At 39.6% G+C, this 22232-nt stretch overlaps 1 protein-coding gene across 3 annotated transcripts in view; it reads right to left on the bottom strand.

Moving 5' to 3' along the window:
* The window catches only part of CPQ (carboxypeptidase Q), a 444935-nt gene that overhangs the window by 91792 nt on the left and 330911 nt on the right, over positions 1-22232 (bottom strand). For all 3 annotated transcript variants that reach the window (XM_081816298.1, XM_081816300.1, XM_081816299.1), the window contains exon 6: positions 11730-11821. In XM_081816298.1, the coding sequence (XP_081672424.1) occupies positions 11730-11821 (92 nt within the window). The remainder of the gene's footprint in view (positions 1-11729; positions 11822-22232) is intronic.

The following is a 22232-nucleotide window of genomic DNA, read 5'->3' as shown; positions in this document are numbered from 1 at the left end:
AAAGGAACAAATTACTTTCCTTTACATGGAAAAAAATGGACAATTTTCACAAAGAACTTTTCCCTCCATTTACTATTACATTCTCTTCCCTTTGACCTTTCCTAATTCAAATGACAAAACAGCTTGATTGCTTCCCATTTGGCTCTGTGGGGTATAATAAAGTATTTTCCAGAGCTTTGGAGAGGAAAAAAAACCATCCAGTTATGCCAGTGAGGGGGAAAGGATGCATGCCATACATTCTCCCAGCCCTCAGTTAATGCCAGGAGAGTTTCCCAAAACACATCTACAAGTATTTACTATAGCATTGCCTGTGATTTCATGGGGTGGTACATCTCACGGGACGAGTTTTATTAAATGAAACTATAGAAATCTATAAAAGCCAATTATACTCCTGTTTTAACTAGTAATGGAAATTCTGTCTAATCTCAAAATAGCTCATGCTATGAAACCATTTTAAACCTTTGTTGAAAGGTCTTGTTAAGCTTTTAAAATTTGAATTGTTGTTTATATATGTTTTGCCATGTGGGGCATAAAAGCCCTTTAGAAATTGATTCTGAGAACTCTCCTTTAAGAGAACTCTGAGACCAAAGCAGTTTAGACAAACTGCTGGTTGCTAGGGGTAACCTCAGCTTCTAGAATGAATAATCGCAAATGCAGGACAAGCACTTGATAAGAGTATGCAAGAGTGAGGTCTTCTGAAAGAAAATAAGGAATAAAAGCCCTAATCTTTGGGTTAGGAAAAACAATTATTCCACGATCAACTCTATCAGGGGACAAGTGGCACATTTAAGACACCACAGGACTTGGGTTAATACTTATGGGATGGCCCATTAGAATGAGTTCCACAGAGAAAGACAGAGGACTATGCAAAGTCCTCAGGTTGTAGTCACAGTGGTGTCCTGTGATTCTGCTTCTCAGTTGCCTGTTTGATCTTCAGCCCTGAAAGTAACATAGTTTTAGTCCCACCGATTGTGGCTTCTAGACACTATTTCTCAGAGAACAGAGTGAACTCACCACCCAGTAGTTGCTTTGTGGCATTGAGCTTGCTGGTAGCCCTGCCAGTTTTATTCTGCCCATTCATTCCTCAAGCCGCCTTTGACAGGCTATTCTTTGGCAGTCATATATTTATGACTCTAGCAGAAGGACACAAAACTCACAGCAGCCAGAAGTAGGGCACAAACATCCAGAGGGGCTACTGATTATCAAAAGATATGATGTGCTGGAGGTCTCCTGGGAAAAGTCTCTCTCCCAGACAATAACTCAGGTTTAAAAATGAAATACTGTAGGCAAATCTATGGATAAAACTAGGATGTAGTTATAAATTGTGAACAACAATTGTTAGGGGTTAGGAAGAGAGTTGCTAAGATGTATTGGGGTGTTCATTTCTTGAAAAGACCCTTCTATATGTACAGACTTTAAAAAATATACCCTTTAAAATATATTTTTGAATATTACTGCATTTCATTATCTTAATTAAGGGTTCTGTTGTTGCTTTAAGACATATTAAGGAGGGCACGTATTGTATGGAGCACTGGGTGTTATAGGAAAACAATGAATCATGAAACACTACATCAAAAACTAATGATGTGCTGTATGGTGACTAACATACCATAATAAAATTAAATTAAATTAAAAAAAAGAAAGAAAGAAAGAAAGAAAGAAAGAAAGAAAGAAAGAAAGAAAGAAAGAAAGAAATATTGGGAAAGTATGCTAACTCCGTCTTCCAACCAGGTTACTATCCTGTTGTGTGGCTTCTTGGCTGGCTATCCCTGAGGCAATAGACTGACCTGGTGATGGTGTGTTCTGTTAGCAAAATACCTAAGGGGAAGCAACTGTCACCTCTTGAGGGCTAAGCTTACAAACAGTCCTATTAAAGCCCACCAAGACACAACTAAATGTTAGCTACAAGACACCCTCAATGTGAGAATTCCATTATGTGCTATAGAGCCCTTCCACCAAAAGGTACGACTGTGAGATTGGTGGCAAAGGTTTCAGAAGGAAGTTTCCTAAACTTCTTCCGCATAAGGGTTTAAAACAGGAGTCAGAAATGCAACCAGCATGCCAAATCTGACCTGCTGCTTACTGGTGGTGTTTTTTAAGTATCAGGTTTGATTGAAATACAGCCACGCTCACTTGTCTAGTACTGTCCATGACAGCTTTTGCACTACAAGATCATAGTTAAGTAGAGAGGCCATATGGCTTGAAAACCTAAAATATTTACTATTTGGGCCTTTAAGGAAAAGCTCGCCAACCTTGGTTTAGAAGACGAAGGGAAGAAGACAGTCCCGGGCAAGTTAAAATAGTGCTGGTGACTCAAAAGTGGTTTGCTGACTCTGTAACTTAGTAAGTTCCAAGCACACGTGATGGGACAATTTAGTTCCAAAGGCTCTGACCCATGTAGGTCACTTGTGAGCCTAAGGCATGACACTTCAGTTCAGATTTGTGTGTCCTGGTGTGCCAAGCTGATTTCCTTAGAAAGCTCATGCACCAAATATGCTGCGGGTCCTTCTGGGTCAGATCACGACCCGGTTGGCAATAGGAAGGCACTGAGGCAGAAACTATTTGTGCCTAGTTGGCAAACTCTAGTAAGCTGGTAAAAGAGGCTGGATGTAAACTGAAGTCCTTCTTCATGCTTTCAGGAATGCAGAATAAGTGAGATAAGATGCCAGCCACGATAAGTCACAATAGACCTGAGTGTTTGGGCACAATGTTCCCAGAACCAACATTAAAAGTGTAGTTGCGTTATTTGGGTTTCGGATGGTAGCAGAGCAGTCAGGATAAGGATACCGTTACTTACACGTATAGAGCTCCAACCAATGCTCAAACCAAACCTCACTGTGATCTGAAACCATAAGGCACTACGGGATAAATACTGCCCCGTGACTGTAGGCAAAGTCCTGCCATCCAATGATTATGGAAAGATACCATTCTAGTTGTCACAGCCAGTCTTTTTACTTTAGACTATTCCTTTTGTCCCATATGGAAAAAAATAACAAAAACCAGCCAAGAAGGATCCTTTCTAAAGAGATAAAGAAAAGAGGGGAGTCAAAGCCTACTCATGTTCATTCACAAGGTGACATAATGCAATTCCCTAATATCAAAGGGAATATTTTGATACTTCTGCCCAGGCTGACATGTGTCTCTACATAAATACCATACATACAGAGGACTCTGAAGCCCCACAGTCATAAGGAAATTCTACCTAGGAGAACGCAAACAAATACAAAAGACAGCCCTTTCCCTTTACTAAAAAAAAGAAAAAGAAAAAGAAAAAAAAGAAAACTAATTCATAAATTCTAATAAGACTCCAAAGAGCTCCCAGGTGTGCTGTAGAAATTGTGTGAATGTTGGAACTACAAGGGGCTCCAGACCAACAATGCACTGGGATAAATGAAATTTAAACCAATTTTGGGATGTGCTTGACCAACTAATGCAAATATCTAGGCGCTGAAAGAAAAACACAGGATGCATAAAAACCCAGCAGTAACGATTGAGACAATAACCTCTGATTAGCACGTCTATACTGCACGGGACATTAACGATGGAAGAAAGGCCACACTGGAGACATGGTCCAGACACAATTATGCTGAATGGGTATATCAGGTCTATTATTTTTATAACCAGAGCTGCAGATGAGCACAAAACTGTTCCCACTCTGGCAGCAGCACCCTAGCTATCCCTTTACAGAGAGGCAATAGGGCCGGTGCAATAAGAACGTCTAAGTAAACCCATTTGCACAGATAACATGAAGAAGTCCCATAAGCATTTCTACCACATCCCTTTATTTTAGAATGAAACATGAACCTAATGAGGGTTGGGAGCCTGGCAAGAACTCCACTACCAAAAGAAGCTAGGATTTTTGTATTTTTACATAAGAGGACATTTTATTCCTCAGCATGACAACACAAGAAATTCCGACAAAACGTTACACACATTCATTTCAACTTTTTCTGCTTTAGAGTTGGCGAGAGTTAGGGTAAACGGATGCATTTAGAATGATCATATATCTCATCCCTCATTTAATAAAGCCTATTTAAAATATTGCCCTAATTAATGATTACCAGAACACAGCAGTGTTCATAATCCCTGTAATTTAATTGCCAGTAGTTTGTGCAATAAATCAGGAAAAGGTTAAAATATTTTTATGCCAGAACAGAACATATCAATCTATTTTATTTGATTACTTTGTGTAATGAGGCTTTTTCAAAGCTAGATTACCTTACTCATTATAATTATGACAGATATTTTTGCTTAAAATGAGAAAGATTAAAAAATGTCAGCAAAATAGTTGAAACTCTTCTAGGATGTTTTTTCTTCTTTTGTACATTTTGGGACATGAGAAATGACATTATGCTCTCCTTCCAAGAGTAGAGAAGAAAGTAACATGGTTCCCATGAAAAGCAGATTAGGCGAATGGCATCTGGACAACACTCATTTTATTCACTGATTTGAAAATTAAATAAAATCATCTATAATATTTTCTAATTCCAAAGTTAAATTCCACTCTTACAAGTGAACTCTTAAAAATTACTAGAGCACAATAATATCCTTCTATAGGTGGTGACATTTCCTTCTTAGTGAATGCAAGCTGAATTCAACCAATAAAGAAGTTCATATTTTTAACAAATAATAATTCCATCAATAAAGAATAACACAAAGGCATCCTATGCCATCTTTCTCCCCCCTTTTGTAGAATAACCTATGCTCTGGGCATCAGAGAAATTTCCCTCCCTCAACTTTTTAGGGATCATTCTTGCCTCAGGCCCCCTTTTGCCTCCACTGAGTCCCAAAAGCCCCCTGCCTCCATGTGAAATCTGTGCTCCTGGGAGTCAGCTTTAGCTATGAACAGGATGGCATTTCTATGGCCTGCTCTTCCAAGGGGTTTCTCCGAAATGAAATAAGGTCACTCCAACCATTAACAGCCCCACAAACCTCATGCAGGATAAAAAGGCCTTGGGTCTCCTTTAAATCATAAGGCAGAACACAGAATGCAGGTGACAATCTTAAAGGCAAGAAACCAGGCAAGAGTGAGAGCATGCTGACCATTAGAAGTGGAGGCAGGACTTTCCTTGGGACTCTTCAGAACTGTACCTTGAAAAACATAAAAATATTACTCCCACAAGCATGGCCAGAAAAAGAGTCTAACAATATAATGTACTGGGGGGGATGGGGAACAACGAGGACTCTCACAGATTGCTGGCGGGGATGTAGAATAGTACAGCCTCCCACCTCTTCGGCTGTATCTAGTTAGACACACAACTATCATGTGACACAGCAATTCTACTTCTAGAAAAGAAACAAAAGGCATATGTCCACGAAAAATTTGCACAAAAGTGTTCACAGGAGCCTTATTTATAATACCCAAAACTAGAAACAACCCAAATGGCCATCAACAGGAGAACGGATAAAGATGCTGTGGACTATTGATACCATAGAAAACTCTCTGTGATAGAAAGGGACGAACTACTATGAATGTACCAACATGGATGGATCGCAATACCATACTGTTTAGTGCAAGAAGCCAGACTCAAGAGTACATACTGTATGATTTCATTTATATGAAATTCAAGAACAGGCACAACCAATCTGTGGTGATAAAAGTCAGCATTAATAGTTACCTTTGGTGGAGTCAGAGGTTGATCTGAAAGGGAAGTTTCCTAGGGTAACTGGAATGTTCTATATCTTGATCTGTGTGATGATTACACAGGGGTACACATTTGCCAAATATATTGAGCTATATACTTAAGATCTGTGCATTTTATTACCGAATGCTTATTATACCTCAGTAAAACACTGTTAGCATGAAAAACGTGTTGCTTCCAAAAATCAATTACATAAAGCACAAGCAATATACACATAAATAATTCTCAAGTCCCTGTGTCAATGTGAACAAAGAAAGTGCAAAGAACTTTAGATCTGGAAGAGAACATTTTACAACTTATCAAAATATGTGAAGTAGCATTTTTTTTAAAGAGAAAAATATGTATACATCCTTTATAGGACTTTCTGCTATATGACTTTCTGTTATGCCTATAACAATATAGGCATGCTGGACGAACCCTCAGGATTATTTCTATTCTAGATGACTCCAAAATATAATAAAAAATTCATTTCCTGGTTGAATTATTTTACCTAGTTACTGACTCCAAAACGCTTATAGACCTTTTTGAGCCAAAGTTTGTTTTCTTGAAGAGTGTTTCAGACTTATTATAATAGAGTTGCATATGAGTTTCAAAATGTATACACAAACCACAAATAGCCTGACATATTTCACAACAATTTAGTAAGGCTAGCAATTATTACAATAATTTGGCTAATATTTCATTAAAAAGCATAATTATGAAGTAAAGATAACTATTAATCTGAATAAAATTTTGAAAATTAGCTTGGCAATAAGTTTCCTCCTATAATTTTAAATCACTTTATTTTATATTTTTCTATGACTATATTAATAAAAGTAAATTGTAAATGAAGATGTATTTACTAAGAAAAGGATAGTTAATTTTAATTTTATTCCCACAAAAGTTTAGCAACATGTGTCCATTAAAATAGCCTTTATAGAACTTCCACTGTTGAAAAGATCATGTGGAGAGGAAGAAGGAATACATTCAGAGTAACAAAAAGAAGGAATAGTAATTTTCTGCATCCTGTTTTTATCCATATGATGCTATATAAGTATAGCCAACTTTACTATTAAAGAAATACCTAATAAGAACGCATATAACAAAGGAGAGTATGTGTACATTTATGGTATTATGATAGTATCTTCCTGGAGAATATTTAATTGGCTCCAAGCAAAATTAATAAAATTATCACTTAAGTCATAAAAAGCCATAAAGAAATTGTTATATGGAAATAACAGCATGAAAATATTTTATGCTTTTTGTCATATAGATTAAGGGTCATCAGACTTTTTTGTAAAGGGTCAGATGTTTAATATTTTAGGTTTTGCAGGCACATAGTCTCTGTTGCACAGTCAGCTAATGATGTAAAAAACAGTCTTAGCCTGAGGTCTGTACATAAACAGGTGGCAGGCTGGATTTGGCCTGAGGGCCACAGATTTGGTCCCTTACTGATATAGATCACTAATAACCATAACTGTACCATAAAAATGCTAGGAATATTATTTTGAAAGTTCAAATCCCTTATTTTTACAATCACCAAAATAGGTTCTCCCCAAATAAAAGTTCCGCTCCTCTTTGATAGCAGCTACACCAGAGCCAAAGGCATTCCTCAGGTCTCAGTCATCATCAATATAAAGGAGAGTAGCCTTCCCTTTTCTCTCTCCCTGATTACTCACTCAAACCCACGTATTCCTCAAGGATTAGGTCCTGAGCCTTCCTCATGACCAACATGTCCTAGCCATTTCTCCCTCTTCTTAACTCCTTTGCATCTGCTATGCTAAGCCTTTACAGTACTCTGCACCCTGTCGGTGATAGAGTCCTTTGTAAAAGTAAGACACTTTTAGTAAATAATTTAGCACCCCATTATATATTGTTTGTTATACTAAATTTCTTCTGTGTCAGTTTAAAGTTAGTATTTAAGCAGAATGTAAGATCCTTATGGCCAAAGATTGTGACTTCTTTTATTTTATCTTCCCTTTCTTCCATTTTTCCCTCTTGCACCCTTTCTTTCCTCCTTTCCTCCCTTCTTTCCTGTAGATTAGAAACTATTTCACATCCTTAGAAATGTCTAGATAAGGTGTTGTATTTATTTCAAGGATAGAAATAGGGGTTGGAGAGTTAGAGAATGTTCTGTGGGAAAGAGGGCACTTCAATTCATCCTGTAGAACATGCAGGAGATGGAAAGAGGAGAATTCAAGGCAGAGGAATGGTATGATCAATGATATGAAGAAAGGCCAGTGTGGGATATATAAGGAACTGCTCATTTTTGTCAGACTAGAGGATGATGGAGGAGGATGGTGGGAAACCAGGGCATGGAGAACCACAAGGACCAAGAAGCTAAGCAGCTTGGGCTAGATTCTTTTAGCACTGGGGAACAACTGAAGGTTTGGAGGCAGAGGGTTTATTTGAATTGAGCCGGGCTTCTGGAAGACTGACTTGATATGGTAGGTATAATGGAAAGCCTGAACTACAGAAAAGACAGGGGACATAGAAATGAAGGGTTCACCAAAAGTGACAGAATATAGAATCAATGGAGCTTTACCATTTATTAGATGTGGGTCACAAGGAAGAGGAAGGAAGGAAAAGTCCCAGTGACACTGTGATAGCTGGTGGGAGGGAGGATGAGGCTGTCATTAGTAGAAACAACAGAGAAGGAGGGGCAAGTGTGACAGAGATGATGACTGTACTTCTTTCAGGCTGGAGTGTCTGTTGTAGAGTAAATTTTTAATAATAGTTTACTGATCTATAGTTGTACTGCTGAAGATAATATTGCCTTTTTTCCCTCACAGATAATAATACTAGATCTTAGAATGGCATGCTTAATTGTACATTTTAATTGTAAATAATATTACAACTTTGTTCTCAATAGAGCAAAGCATAATTATTATATGAGATTCTCTCTCCATCATGAGGGTTGGGAGGGGAAGATAAACTTTAATAAGTTGAGTTGAGGAAACTCTGTGTCTGAGAGGCCAGAGGACCTCATATTTACTTAGCGGCAGAACAAAGGTCAGAACTAGTTCTCCTGATAGCCAGCGGTGTATTTAGTTTCTTATTTGAAGGGAGAAGGCAAAACACAAAGGCTTGGGAAGTTCAGATGTGGTACCATTCTATGCTTGTACTTCAAGTGTTTTGGCAGGTACACGTGCGGGAGGAGAAGGACATATTCCCTTGTCTGCCATTTGTGGTTTATAAGATATGGCATTGCCTTTAAAATGAAATAGAAACCTCTGTCAAGCAAATGTTTCCTGATGCCCCTGTTCTTCTATTTAATTGTTTTCTTTCATTATTTTTACTTCACAAGAATTAAAACAATACAGTTATATAACTTACTATATCCACCTAGTCCTAGTTTTCTTTTAGAGGTAACCATGGTTAGTGGACGATAAAGATCCTTTCAGAATTCAGTTAAGCAAACATAAACTCTCTCTTTGCCTTTTCCACATCCATTTCCAGAACTGTCTCATAAAACCTTTCCACTCTCCCTCTGGCTGCCAGCTGGATATTGATGCTCAAGGCAACATTGGGAGCCATGTTGCTGAAGACTCTATCAGCCTGGACCCCTGAATGACTATGTGGAGCAAGCCCTCCTGGAGACTGGATGGTAAATGAGCAAGAAATAACTCTCTATTATGCTGAACCACTGGAATTGTAGGGCTTATTCATTTCAGCAGCTATCACAACCTTAGTTAGATCAGAGGGTCAATTTGTTGTGGCTGGAGTGAACTGGACATTGTTTGCTATTTTTTGGCATTAAAAAGTGCTATAGAGAAGTTTAAAGACAATCTTATTTGTCCTCCCTGTCCTTGCTTATTATATTTACTTAAGGGTAAACTCAGCCACCCCAGAAATGATGATGCTCTTGACAATGCCTTATTCAGTATGTTAAACATGAGAATACAGAATAAGTCTTTTGAAATTGGCTGTCTTGTATAAAACATGCAGAATGTTTTTTTAAAGGTGAGATAAAGAACTATCTAAAAGTAAAAAGCCTATACTTCCTTTTCTGGAATCTCTTTCCATTCCTGAAAATGCAAAGCAGACCAGCTACCAATGTATAGATTCTTGTATAGAGGCAACATGGATATTGTCAAGATAAACCAGTTCTGTTAATGTGATTGCACATCCTCTGGAAAAAAATGTATATATATATTTCTCTGCCAACCTCCTAAAAGCTTAGAATCAAGTCATTTCTGATTTCACGTATTTCATGTATTTTGGTAGGCCACAGTGAAACTCAAAACCTTACAGAGGAATAAACCTTTTTTCAGATCTAAGGAATTGCAGTGGTTGAGGAAAGTTCAAGCCAGATCCACTGCAGTTTAAAACCATTTTTTTTTCCCTTGGAGTAGAGTATATTATCGAGAATAAGTGTGCTTCAAAACAGTTCTCAGGTATTCTGTTTTTTATAGAGTCCAAGATGTATAGAATCTAAAAGTTCCTCCTTAAAAATAATTCAGTTACTCTTGCTGCCTCAAGATAAAGTGCGAACTTCTGAACGTGATGTATATATTCTTCTTGTTCAGGCTCTTGTTGACCTCCTACGCTCTGCAGCTTGTGTTCAGTGCACCAGCCACTCCGAACCCCTTCAGTCTCCTCAGGGTGCTGTGCTCACTTTACCTCCAGCCTTTGCAGGTACAGTTCCCGCTACCCAATTCCCCGACAAATTCCCTTTTCCTTAGCTTACTTCTATTCAGTCCTCAAGTCTCTGCTTCGGCGTCATTTCTTCCATGTAGCCTATCCTGACTGTTCTCCCAGGCCAGGTTAGGCGAGCTTCCTGTCTCTGCCATCAATACTTTATCAGAACACTTCACACATTATAGTATAATTGAAGTTCAGTGGTTGGTGTCCTTTAGATTGGAGTCTTGGTAAGGTTAGGGTGAATCGTTAAATGACCCTAAACCTAGAGCCTAATATGAAGCATAGTAGGTGGTCAGAAATATTAAATGAAGGTTGCTGAATCTAGAATAGATCTCCTCTGATGTTCTAGTCCACCACAACATGTAGGAGCTGATGCTACTGACCCACCAACCACAGGACACTTATCTGGAATAGTCTTATTCCCCAGGATCACTTGAGGCCAAAAGAACTGAAGAGGTAGAAGAGTTGAGCATAAAGTATGGTTTTCCTTTGTACAGTACATAACTATGCTCAGTGGTCAAATTCATGCCCCTGAGCTCATTACTCTTAAGCTCTAACTAACTGAAATAGGGTAATAGAGACTGACTCTGTGAATGATCCAAAAGGATACAAACACAATTGAAAAAAAACAAACCTCTCTGATTTTGATAATGGAAGCCTGCAGATCTGTTCCTTCTAATCTGAAATGCAGGACAAACAATCCCGCAGCAGCAGGCCAGACCCTGCTCCTCCGCCCAACCATCACTGCTCAGCAGCATGCGCCTTGATTTGGGAATTTCTCTTTGAACTAACATTTGATTTGCTCCCGAGTATCTCTGAGCTTGTACACTTTGCCCTCTCTCAAAGGTGGTTGTCGACATTAGTCTCCCTGTCCCCAGTCTTAAACGTGGTCTTGTATTTCTAATCATGATCTTCTGCTATCACCTTCTTGCCTCAAGCTTCACTTTTGTCTTACTAAAGTCAGTCTCAACCCAAGCCGTCCTCCACATGGCCAGGTCTGAGCTGCTGCCATTCCTACTGCCATTATCAGGGCTCCTGCTGACGCAAGGCCCCAGGACTTGGTTCTCAATTACCATAGTGCTTCCAGGACGACTTAGGGCATTAAAGTATGGGAGAGGGCTCCGGGGCCAGAGGGAATGCTTACCTATTACTATTTCTCTGGCATGTAAGAGTATAGCAGAACCAGAGAGACTTTAAGAAAATGGCATGGCAGCTGGGATTTTTCTCAGGTCACACACTGATGTAGAAATAGAGACGCCCTCAGCTCCACCCCCTAGTTCACCAGTGCATTCTCTGCTATGGGACCCGATGAAGAAGGCTTCTGCAAGGGGTGTTGGCTGGGGTCAGCCTACCAAAAAGTATTGTTGAGAGTCTTCAGGACAAAAGAAGGAAGCAAGGATGCTTTGGGGTTATTCACCTTAATTACACATGCAAATGCCCAGAGACCCATGGCTACTTTCTTACCTTGTGTAACTGGTAATACTGGAAGCCACCGATTCCACCTTGTTCCTCTGCAGTCCAGAGCACCAAACGCAGAGTCCTCTTTGGTCGCAGCCCTGGGAAAAAATAATAAAATAAGTGATCCTTCAGTTGATTTTAAATTTTTTAGGAAATGGCGAGGCCTCTCATCTGCATTCTGGAGGCAGGAGGACATCAGAGGCACGCATATTCACCTCTTGCTGATGAGGCTGCTGCCTGATTCAGAGTGTGGCTGACACAGCAAAGAAGCGCCCTCAGGGCTGATCTCCAGGGCAGGTTAATGGAGAAAGGGGTTATGCAAATGCTGCCTACAGGCCAGGAAGTGACAGCCTCTAATCATATCCTGAACTGACAATCTGCCCAGCAGAACCCAGTGGATGGCCAAGGTCAGTGGAATGTTAGATTGCATATAGAAGATGCAGTTGGCAGGACTCTAGTCAGATCAGGGAATCTTCCAATGATAACTGAAACCCAATCATTTGGCTCTACTTCCAGATAAGGTGTGTAGGGGATTGCTACTTAGTCTCAGTCCACAAGGATAGCTAGCTGCCCATGCTATCCTCGGTGACGTCATGGCTGCCAAGCAGAGGCGATGTTTATGGCTACCCATGGTCATTTCTTCTACTATTTGGAAATACAAGGTTATTCACTTAAGGTCAATGAAAACAAATGCAATGCAGATGACATTTTACTTACCTTATTACTTCACAAACAGCTTGGTGACGATTTTGTTGACTTGGGGAATACAAATTTGTATCTTGGAAGTTATTCAAGTTGTTGGCAGATCTGGCACATCTAGAACCACTTTTGAGTGACTATGTCTGAGCCCAGGTTTAGGATGTAGGCTGACCTGAGTTCTCATTAAAGCCTGGGTGAGAAATTTTGGTATCGAATTGCTCAGAAAATGCCCTTGATGCTTTCTCCTAAGTCCATCTAGAACCCAGCTTCTCACCTGTGCTAGCACCGTGGTACAAACCCCACTGTCTTTTGCCCGGGCTGCTGTCACCCCCTAACTGCTCCCTCTGCAGCAGTCTCTCACCCCTGCAGCCAGAGGAACCTTGTAAGAGTGAAACTGGATCGTGTCAGTTCTCTGTTCAAAACCTCCCATAGCCAGAATGTAAGCTCCCAGAAGGCAGGGGTTTATCTTTCTTGGTTCCCTATGATGCCCCTAGTGCCCAGCCTGTTTGGCCACATTAGGTGTCCACTAAATAGGTACTGAATGAATAAATGAACCCAAAGCTTGGTATGTCACTTAGAATAAAGTTCAAAGCCCTCCATCACTTTCCCAGCTTCATCTCCTAAAACTCCAGCTAGTTCACTCCTAGCCAAGCTGTTACAGATTAAAAAGGCAGACAGGGGCACCTGGGTGGCTCAGTCGTTAAGCGTCTGCCTTTGGCTCAGGTCATGATCCCAGAGTCCTGGGATCGAGCCCCACATTGAGCTCCCTGCTCAGCGGGGAGCCTTCTCCCTCTCCCTCTGCCTCATCCCCCCGCTTGTGCTCTCGCTCTCTCTCTCAAATAAATAAATAAATAAAGGCAGACAGCTGGCAAGCCCTGCAATCATTAGGCACTAGCTGTGTAACCACTGGGAAACTGATCTATCTGAAATTCAGCCTCCTTATCTGAAAAGAAGAGAGAATATTATATATGTATTCCATAACTATTTCATGGGATCGTTGTGAGGATTAATGAGATGTGATAATGTACAGAAGACAATTCTGTGCTTGGCATGTGACAGACATTTAATAAATAAACTATGAAACTACATAATGGATATCTAGGCCCAGAGCACACAGTTGTACCCCTAGAGAGAAGGGGTATCTAAACACTCAGACAGAAAGTTCTTTCATAAGCATTTTGGTGCCTGCTGACAAAGAATCCTGAAGTGCCCACTGCTTGCTCCAGAGTCAAACTAGCTGCTCACATTCAAAGCACAAACTTGTTGTGGGAAGAAGTCTACTCAGTATATCCAAAAATCACAATATGTGCTCCCTCTCTCAGAGAAATGTGCTGAATGCCGATTTAAATCAAATGACATTTTGCTTGCAACATAGAAACAATAAGAAAGGATAAAGTGCAAATGAAAATTCTGAACTTTTTTTAATCCATAAAAAGGAAAAAAATACACTTCCTTTTTACATTATCTCTGAACTTACCAGCAAAACAGTACCAAATTATTAAAATGATGGAATTCTCTCAATAAGGATAAAGGCATAGTTCGCACAGGTTAGAAAAAAATAATCATTTTTTTTAAAGATTTTATTTATTTTTTGACAGAGAGAGACACAGCGAGAGAGGGAACACAAGCAGGGGGAGTGGGAAAGGGAGAAGCAGGCTTCCCGCGGAGCAGGGAGCCCAATGCGGGGCTCGATCCCAGGACCCCGAGATCATGACCTGAGCCAAAGGCAGATGCTTAACGACTGAGCCACCCAGGCGTCCCCCCCAAAAATAATCATTTTTTAAAAGCAAACGCCCTGAATATCCCTATAGATTTGGTGCTCCACCTGCAAATCATTACTGTCCAGGATGAGTCTCCTTCATATTTCAGATCAGCCAGATGGTCAATGATGTTATATTAAGATAATAAAGAAGTAATCAGTTTGAAATGAGGAATGCTAAGGCCTCCGAACAACAACAGCATAGCTGTTGGTGCACAGCTGTCTCTAAAAAGACAAATGGAGCCTCTTTCAAGGCCTTGAGAAAGAAGCTCAGTCCCTGTCAGCACGGAACACGAGTGCCTCCCCCACGTTCAAGGTGAAGGGCCAGAAAGAAGAGGTTAGGAAAGCAGTGGTTAAGCAAATGCTTGCCTGATCTCCGAAGTCTCTGCTCTGATATTCTGGTTGTCTCTAAACCTAAGACAAATGCATGGGACTTTATTCAAAGACTAGACCCTCGTCCTAGTGAGGAGTTCGGGGGCCCCAAGCCACCCGAGTCTGTAGATGGGCAGTGTGGGGCACAGAAAGATGCCGGCCATGAATTTGAGGAAGTGTTGTTTGCTTCTCTGCTCTGCTACTTTTGGTTCTGTGATGTCAGGCTAGTTACCTAGTCTCTCGGGACCTCAATTTCTTCATCTCTACAATAAAGAAAATGGTCATTGGCTCATGGGATTGTGGATTTTTTTTAAAGACTTTATTTTACTATTTATTTGAGAGAGAGAGGGCGAGTGGGGGGGCGCAGAAGGAGAGGGAGAAGCAGACTCCCCGTTGAGCAGGGAGCAGGACGCGGGGCTTGATCCCAGGACCCCGGGATCATGACCTGAACAGAAGGCAGACGCTTAACCCACTGAGCCACCAGGCGCCCCGCCTTATGGGATTGTCAAGAAAATTAAATGAGACGAGGCAAATATATATTAAGCACCATAGGCACACAGTAGGTTTTCAAGAATTGTTAGTTAGCTTCTTTCTATATCATCCCACACAACTTCTCAGTCTGTGCCAGTAATCACCAGGGAGATCTTGTGGGAAAGCCAGGAGAGAGGCATAGTCCTCATTCCTTATCCTTAGGAACCGGAGAATATCTTTGTTTATTCAGAATGTATACTCAGCCAAGGGAAAAGTACAAATTTCATCTAACTTTGTAGAAAAACACATACCACCTCTTTCAGTAAGGAATGCTTCCTCATCCCAACATAGAGCATATCCAAATCCCAGTAAACTGGAACAGGTTCCTCACTTTTTAAAAAGTGAAGGCCAATCAGAATTGTTAGTTTCTGAATAAAGTCAAAGAGCTGGATAAGTCTGAAAGCTGAACTAAGCTGATGTAAGAATATCTATATTTTTCATCTTTAAAGGATACAATTTATTGTGGATCTCAAATCCAAACTAGATTTAAAAGCTAAGAAAGAATTCTAAGTATATTAAATAGCAACAACAATAATAAAGCAAAATCACCAAGAGCAACACAACACAGTGATAGGGGGCCAAACACAGGGATTTCATTTTGTAGGAGAACTGAGGTAAACGAAGAGCTCAGTAGTGATCCTGACTCACAACCCTGGCTCTGGCTTGAGCTACCCAGCACTGGCCCCCAGCAAGCACGAGAAAGAAAGTGTCAGAAATGGAGGTGAGTGGCAGGACTCTGGGCTCAGCTGTCCAGGAGTCAGGTCTCATTGGGGTTTTGTCAGAAGACAGGCAATTAGTTCCCCTATGGATGTATATTAACTTTGCAGAGATCTCTTGACCTCCCGGAATTTCTATTAAGAACTCCAGATAGTGCAGCACACATTTTACAGCATATGGTTTTCCTCTTTAAAAAACATAAACTGCTGATAATGTGTCAGAATTTTGTCTTGTTTATGAAATATGATACACATGCATTTCACTTCCATTTTACTGAGGAAAGTAATAATGCTAATGGGAAAACAGTGCCTAGGAGAAAAGGTCAAAACAATCTGGTTGGGCTTTATTTTTCATTATTATCAAACTTAAAGATGAGAAGGCTGAGAGGTGACTTTCATTAAACTGATAAACTGAAAAGGTCAGTTGATTGTCCCACACTTGCACCGAGGGGGCAAAGCAAAATAAACTCACATTAATCCAGCCTTGGAGATAGCTTTCCCAAATCATGAATGCTAGCGAATGCTATTTGTTAACAATGTGTATTGACCCAAATGCTCATTTACTGTTCAGTTTCAGTCCCTCCAGAATTATGTGTGAGTACTGTTCTCCCTTCTGTGACCTAACTTTGCAGAGAAAATACAACTTTCTCTTGCAGTAAATACTGTATACTCATTTTCCATATAAATGCACTAGTTCATAAATACATTTGTTGCCCAGCTCTCATTTATCAATAGTGCAGAAGAGTGCCTATACGTAGAGATTTCTATTCCTGCAATAAACCTGATTAATGTAATATTTGAGGTATAGATAAAATAATGAAATATTAGCATCTAAATTGAATGAGAATGGGCAGTAAGTAAGTGTAGTGGTTGAACACATGGATTTGGGGGTCAAGACCTATTTCTAACTTGGATAAGTTACATAATTTGTCATATGGTATATAAGCACATTATCGTTTTTTTAAAATAGGAGGCATAAAAAAATAAAAATAAATAAAATAGGAGGCATGGTTGGACACAGATTATTTTAGTGAAATAAATTGTAATTACTTCTTTTTATAATAAGGCAGGAACAGAAAGTCACTTTGAGGATCTTTTGTTCTTGGAAGTATTGCTTGGTATCTTAGTTATGTAAATACAAAGCAATTAGGCACTTTTGGGGGACACTGGGACAGGACAATAAATTGGGTTTTTAAAAAAAATTTATTTAAATTCAATTTAATTAGCATATACTGTATTACTAGTTTCGGAGGTGGAATTTAGTGAGTCTTCAGTTGCATACAACACCCAGTGCTCATTATTTCAAGTGCCCTCCTTAATGCCCAGCACCCAATTACCCCATCCCCCCCCATTTACAAATGCACCAAAAACTGTAAGATATCTAGGAATAAACCTAACCAAAGAGGTAAAGGTTCTATACTCTGAAAACTATAGAACACTTATGAAAGAAATTGAGGAAGACACAAAGAAATGGAAAAATGTTCTATGCTCATGAATTGGAAGAATAAATATTGTTAAAATATCTATGCTACCTAGAGCAATCTACACCTTCAATGCAATCCCTATCAAAATACCATCAGCATTTTTCACAGAGCTGGAACAAACAATCCTAAAATTTGTGGGGAGCCAAAAAAGACCCCAAATAGCCAAAGGAATGTTGACAAAGAAAACCAAAGCTAGAGGCATCACAATTCTGGACTTCAAGCTCTATTACAAGGCTGTAATCATCAAGACAGTATGGTACTGGCACAAAAACAGACACACAGATCAATGGAACAGAATAGGGAACCCAGAAATGGACCCTCAAGTCTATAGTCAACTTATCTTCAACAAAGCAGGAAAGAGTATCCAATGGAAAAAAAGACGGTCTCTTCAACAAATGGTGTTGAGAAAATTGGACAGCCACATGTAGAAGAATTAAACTGGACCATTTTCTTACACCACACACAAAGATAAACTCAAAAATGGATGAAAGACCTAAATGTGAGGCAGGAATCCATCAAAATCCTAGAGGAGAACACAGGCAGCAACCTCTTCGACCTCAGCTGGAGCAACTTCTTGCTAGACACGTCTCCAAAGGCAAGGAAACAAAAGCAAAAGTGAAGTGTTGGGACTTCATCAAGATAAAAAGCTTTTGCACAGCAAAGGAAACAGTCAACAGAACTAAAAGGCAACCTACAGAATGGGAGAAGATAGTTGCAAATGTCTTATCAGGTAAAGGGCTAGTATCTAAAATCTATAAAGAATTTATCAAACTCAACACCCCCAAAATAAATTGGTTTTTATACTCCATCTTATAAGCTGCTACCTCTGACTCATCTGGAGGAACAACCTGGACATTGGGCAGGAGGCAAATCAGTGTGTAAAAGGAGCCTAGAGCCTTCTAGGAGAAAAGCCCCTGGGTCCTCATCCCTGCCTCCTTGGATTGGGGGCTTGGGATGAGAGACCTGTTGGGTGAGGGCGACAATGACTAAGGTCCTGAGACAGAGAAAGTCTTAGAAACAATTGGAATAAAGTGACCGTGATGAAGGGAGGAGTCTGGGCTATTACCAGGGCTCAGCACAGTCACCCAAGATTCTAGGGGAAGGGCTAATTTCAGCCTAGCATGTGGCCCACTCTGGAAGCTCCTCCAGATCCAGCTACCCTGGCACAGAGGTTATGATTTCGGGTATAAGAGCTGAGGATGGGATTGTAAATGAAGAGAGTTGTCATCTTGTTGCCCCAAATCAGCACCACTGTGACTCAGGGGTACAAATAGTGCCAGGCAGTGGCCAGAGGGAAGAGCAGTCACAGGTGGATCTAGCTACAGGTTTCTGGGGGAGGACTGACCTATTTGGCCTGAGTGCTGTCCCAGGATTCATGGGCAATCTGGAAGCAGTGGGAGGGACCTCAAGGGGAGATAATAGACTTCTTGCTAATAAGGACTATGGAGGCTTGAATGATTAACTGTAAAGGAGATTAAAGAGATGTGATCATATTTATAACCTGTGTTTGTGGAACAGGTCATAACAGTTATAATTTCCATAATTCAAAGGGAAGAGTCCTACCTCATTATAATGATTAGGATTCTATTAGACAGGAAAATCACCATTAATCTTTGCTGCAGCAGGAACACCGTGACTACCATTGTGTGAGGCCATTTCTGGCCCTAACCAGTTTCCCACTCTCATCCACCACTTCTGCCTCTCATCCTAAGCTCCAGTCACATCACATTTCCTATCCATCCCTGAAAACATGCCATGCTAGCTCAGATTTTTGGTCCTTTGTATATCCTCTTCTTTTTTTTTTTTTTAAAGATTTTATTTATTTATTTGACAGAGAGAGACATAGCGAGAGCAGGAACATAAGCAGGGGGAGTGGGAGAGGGAGAAGCAGGCTTCCCGCAGAGCAGGGAGCCCGATGTGGGGCTCGATCCCAGGATCCTGGGATCATGACCTGAGCCGAAGGCAGACGCTTAACGACTGAGCCACCCAGGTGCCCTGTATATCCTCTTCTTCCTATCTAGAATGCCACCTCGCTTTTTCCATCTGGCAAACTCCTATTCACTCAACAAAGCCCATCTCTAATATTACTTTCTCTGAGAAAGCTCCCCTAACTCTAGGGCAAAAGTTGGCTACTCCTTTCTCAGTGTGTCTCTAGAACTTCATATATACCTCTCTTTTCATTTTCAACCATACTTAAATGTTGTTCTTCCCACAGACCATTAATTTCCTGAGACTTACTCATTTCTCTTTTTCCTTATCCTGGTCCAGGACCTGACATTTAACAAGTGCTGAATAAATGTTTGTTAACTGACTGACTGACTGACTGAATGAATGAATGCCTACATACATTTATGTAAGTATAAATGAAAGCTACTGCATTTTCTTTTAATCTAGACCATATTAGTGCCTCCTGATTTCAGGAAGTTGGTAAGATATGCTCTTTTTTTGTGAAACCAAACCCCAAATAACACAGGTGAAACCACTCCAGTAGCCTAGAGAATTAGATGTGCTTCAAATTCAACATTTTCTTCAGCTGCTATTACATTTACTTTTGCAGCATGGGTCTAGTCAAAATTTAGTACAACAGCTTTTGTTGATCAAGTCATTAAATAAATACATTATGATCAACAGAAATCTTTCCATCAGCTGTTTTAAATTATAGGTATTTGTATTTTGAACTCCAGCAGTTCTCCCTAATTTTTTACTTAGATATTTTTTCTGATTATAAAAACAATATATATTCTTTTTAAAACTGAAAACTGGGGCACCTTGGTTAAGCATCTGACTTCAGCTTAGGTCATGATCTCAGGGTCCTGGGATTGAGCCCCATGTTGGGCTCTGCACTCACCAGGCAGTCTGCTTGTCCCTCTCCCTCTGCCTCTCCCCCCACTCATGCTTTCTCTTTCTCCCTCTCAAATAAATAAAACCTTAAAAAACAAAACAAAACTGAAAACTAAGGAAAACAATAAAAAATTGGAAACAAAACAACCTCTAAGCATACTGCTATACTTCCTTAGAAATTTTGTATGCAAGTATGTGTATACATACATATAAAAGCGATATTTTATGTATAGTTTTATACTACTTTTTTCACACAATATTATGGCATATATGGCCTTTATCTACTATAATTAATAATCTTCAAGAAAATGATTCTTAATTGTTTCAGCTATTCTCTTCTTATTGGATATTTAAGGTTTATATCCTTAGGACAAGTTCTTAAAACAAGAAATACCAAGTCTAAATAGTATAAACATTTTTAAGGCTCTTGAAACATGTCACTAATGTTCTAAAGACATGTTACCAATTTATATTCCCACCAGCAGTATGTAAGAATATTCACTTAATGTGGAATTTTTTTTATTATGTTATGTTAATCACCATACATTAATTACATCATTAGTTTTTGATGTAGTGTTCCATGATTCATTGTTTGCGTATAACACCCAGTGCTCCATTCAGTACGTGCCCTCTTTAATACCCATCACCAGGCTAACCCATCCCCCCAACCCCCTCCCTCTAGAACCCTCAGTTTGTTGTGGAATTTTATTCCTATCTCCTTTGTTTTGATATGCTTCAATATGTTATATCTATTTTTCAATACTACATTCTACTCATTTTCAGTCAAAATGATTACACACACACACACATTCAATCTGTAGTATTTTTTAACTTGACTGAGACAAAGTTAAGCCTATTTCTGATGCCTGACTAGAGTTAAAATATGTGAATTTGTTTTTCTTATTTAAATTGTCTGATAGCAGGGCTTTTTCATCAGTATAGTTCCAAGATTATGTTAGTATCACGTAGAGATCACAAGTCTGATGTAGTTGGCATCTTTAAACATACTATTTCTTTTTCCCTATCATTATTTAGAGTGTTTTTATCTGCGAGGAGAAATTGAGAAGGCTGGGTAATGATAGATTTGAACTCTAAATCACGTTTCTGTTAAGAGTTCTACCCTGCAAAAACATCCAATGGGGAAGAGTTAAACACATAGTACAATATCTAAGAAAAGGATGGTAATCAAGAACAAGAACCAAGACAAATTCTCTTACAAATTCACATTTATCAATATGGTTCTTTAAATTTTATTTGTTGTGAAGATGGTACTGTGTGAGAAGAACGAATGTGTTTATACTTGAATCAGGGATTATCAGAAAGTAATACAGCTCCAACATGCAACTGAGATGAGGAAATTCCTGGGATCCACTTTCAATAGCAAACAGCAGACACGGGGCATAAGCTATTTATAATGCAGGGGCCCTCATTAAGCTGCTTCTGGGAACTCTTTCAAGTGGTCATTTTTTAGGATTGCAGTGGACGGGTTTTATCTTCATTTTCCAAGATGTTCTTTGTGTATAAAATTAGTTAAGAGGTTACCTAAACTTGTTTTTGACCAATAATTAACCTTAATTTTTATTCTTGTTTTCATTTAAGTTTAGGTTTTCAGGCCATAACACATTTGAGAGTATCAAATGTGATCAGCCCCCAAAGTGATCAGCCAATGTTCCTGCTAAAGGAAAATGTCACCAGGGAAAGAACAAGACCATCAAAATGTCCCCTCCTTTCTATTCCCGCTGCACTGTGGCTACCACACTTTAAGCCCTTTGAATCACTGCAATCGCCAACTGTTTCCTCCCATTCTCTCTTTAAAACTGCCCCCAGATTCATCTTTCTACAATACTGCTCTGAATATGTCACTGGCTACATGAAAATCTTTAATCACTCCTTACCGTCTACAGTAGTAGTCTGCCTCCGAACTTGTTTTGAACATGCGTCTCTATCAGTAACACAATTTTGAGCATGCATCAACACATATGTGTGTGTAAATGACACATACACAATACTGTCAATACACTTAATATATTAGTAAAATGTATTTCTTTTTTTAGATAAAGAATACTTTCCTGTACCAAATGATGATCCTGTGGAGTTCCTGGCTTCA

This window comes from Leptonychotes weddellii, chromosome 4, assembly GCF_054177405.1.
Source record: "Leptonychotes weddellii isolate Sample4059 chromosome 4, ASM5417740v2, whole genome shotgun sequence".
In the NCBI taxonomy this organism is placed as follows: Eukaryota; Metazoa; Chordata; class Mammalia; order Carnivora; family Phocidae; genus Leptonychotes; species Leptonychotes weddellii.
This window is presented reverse-complemented; position numbering and strand designations above follow the sequence as displayed.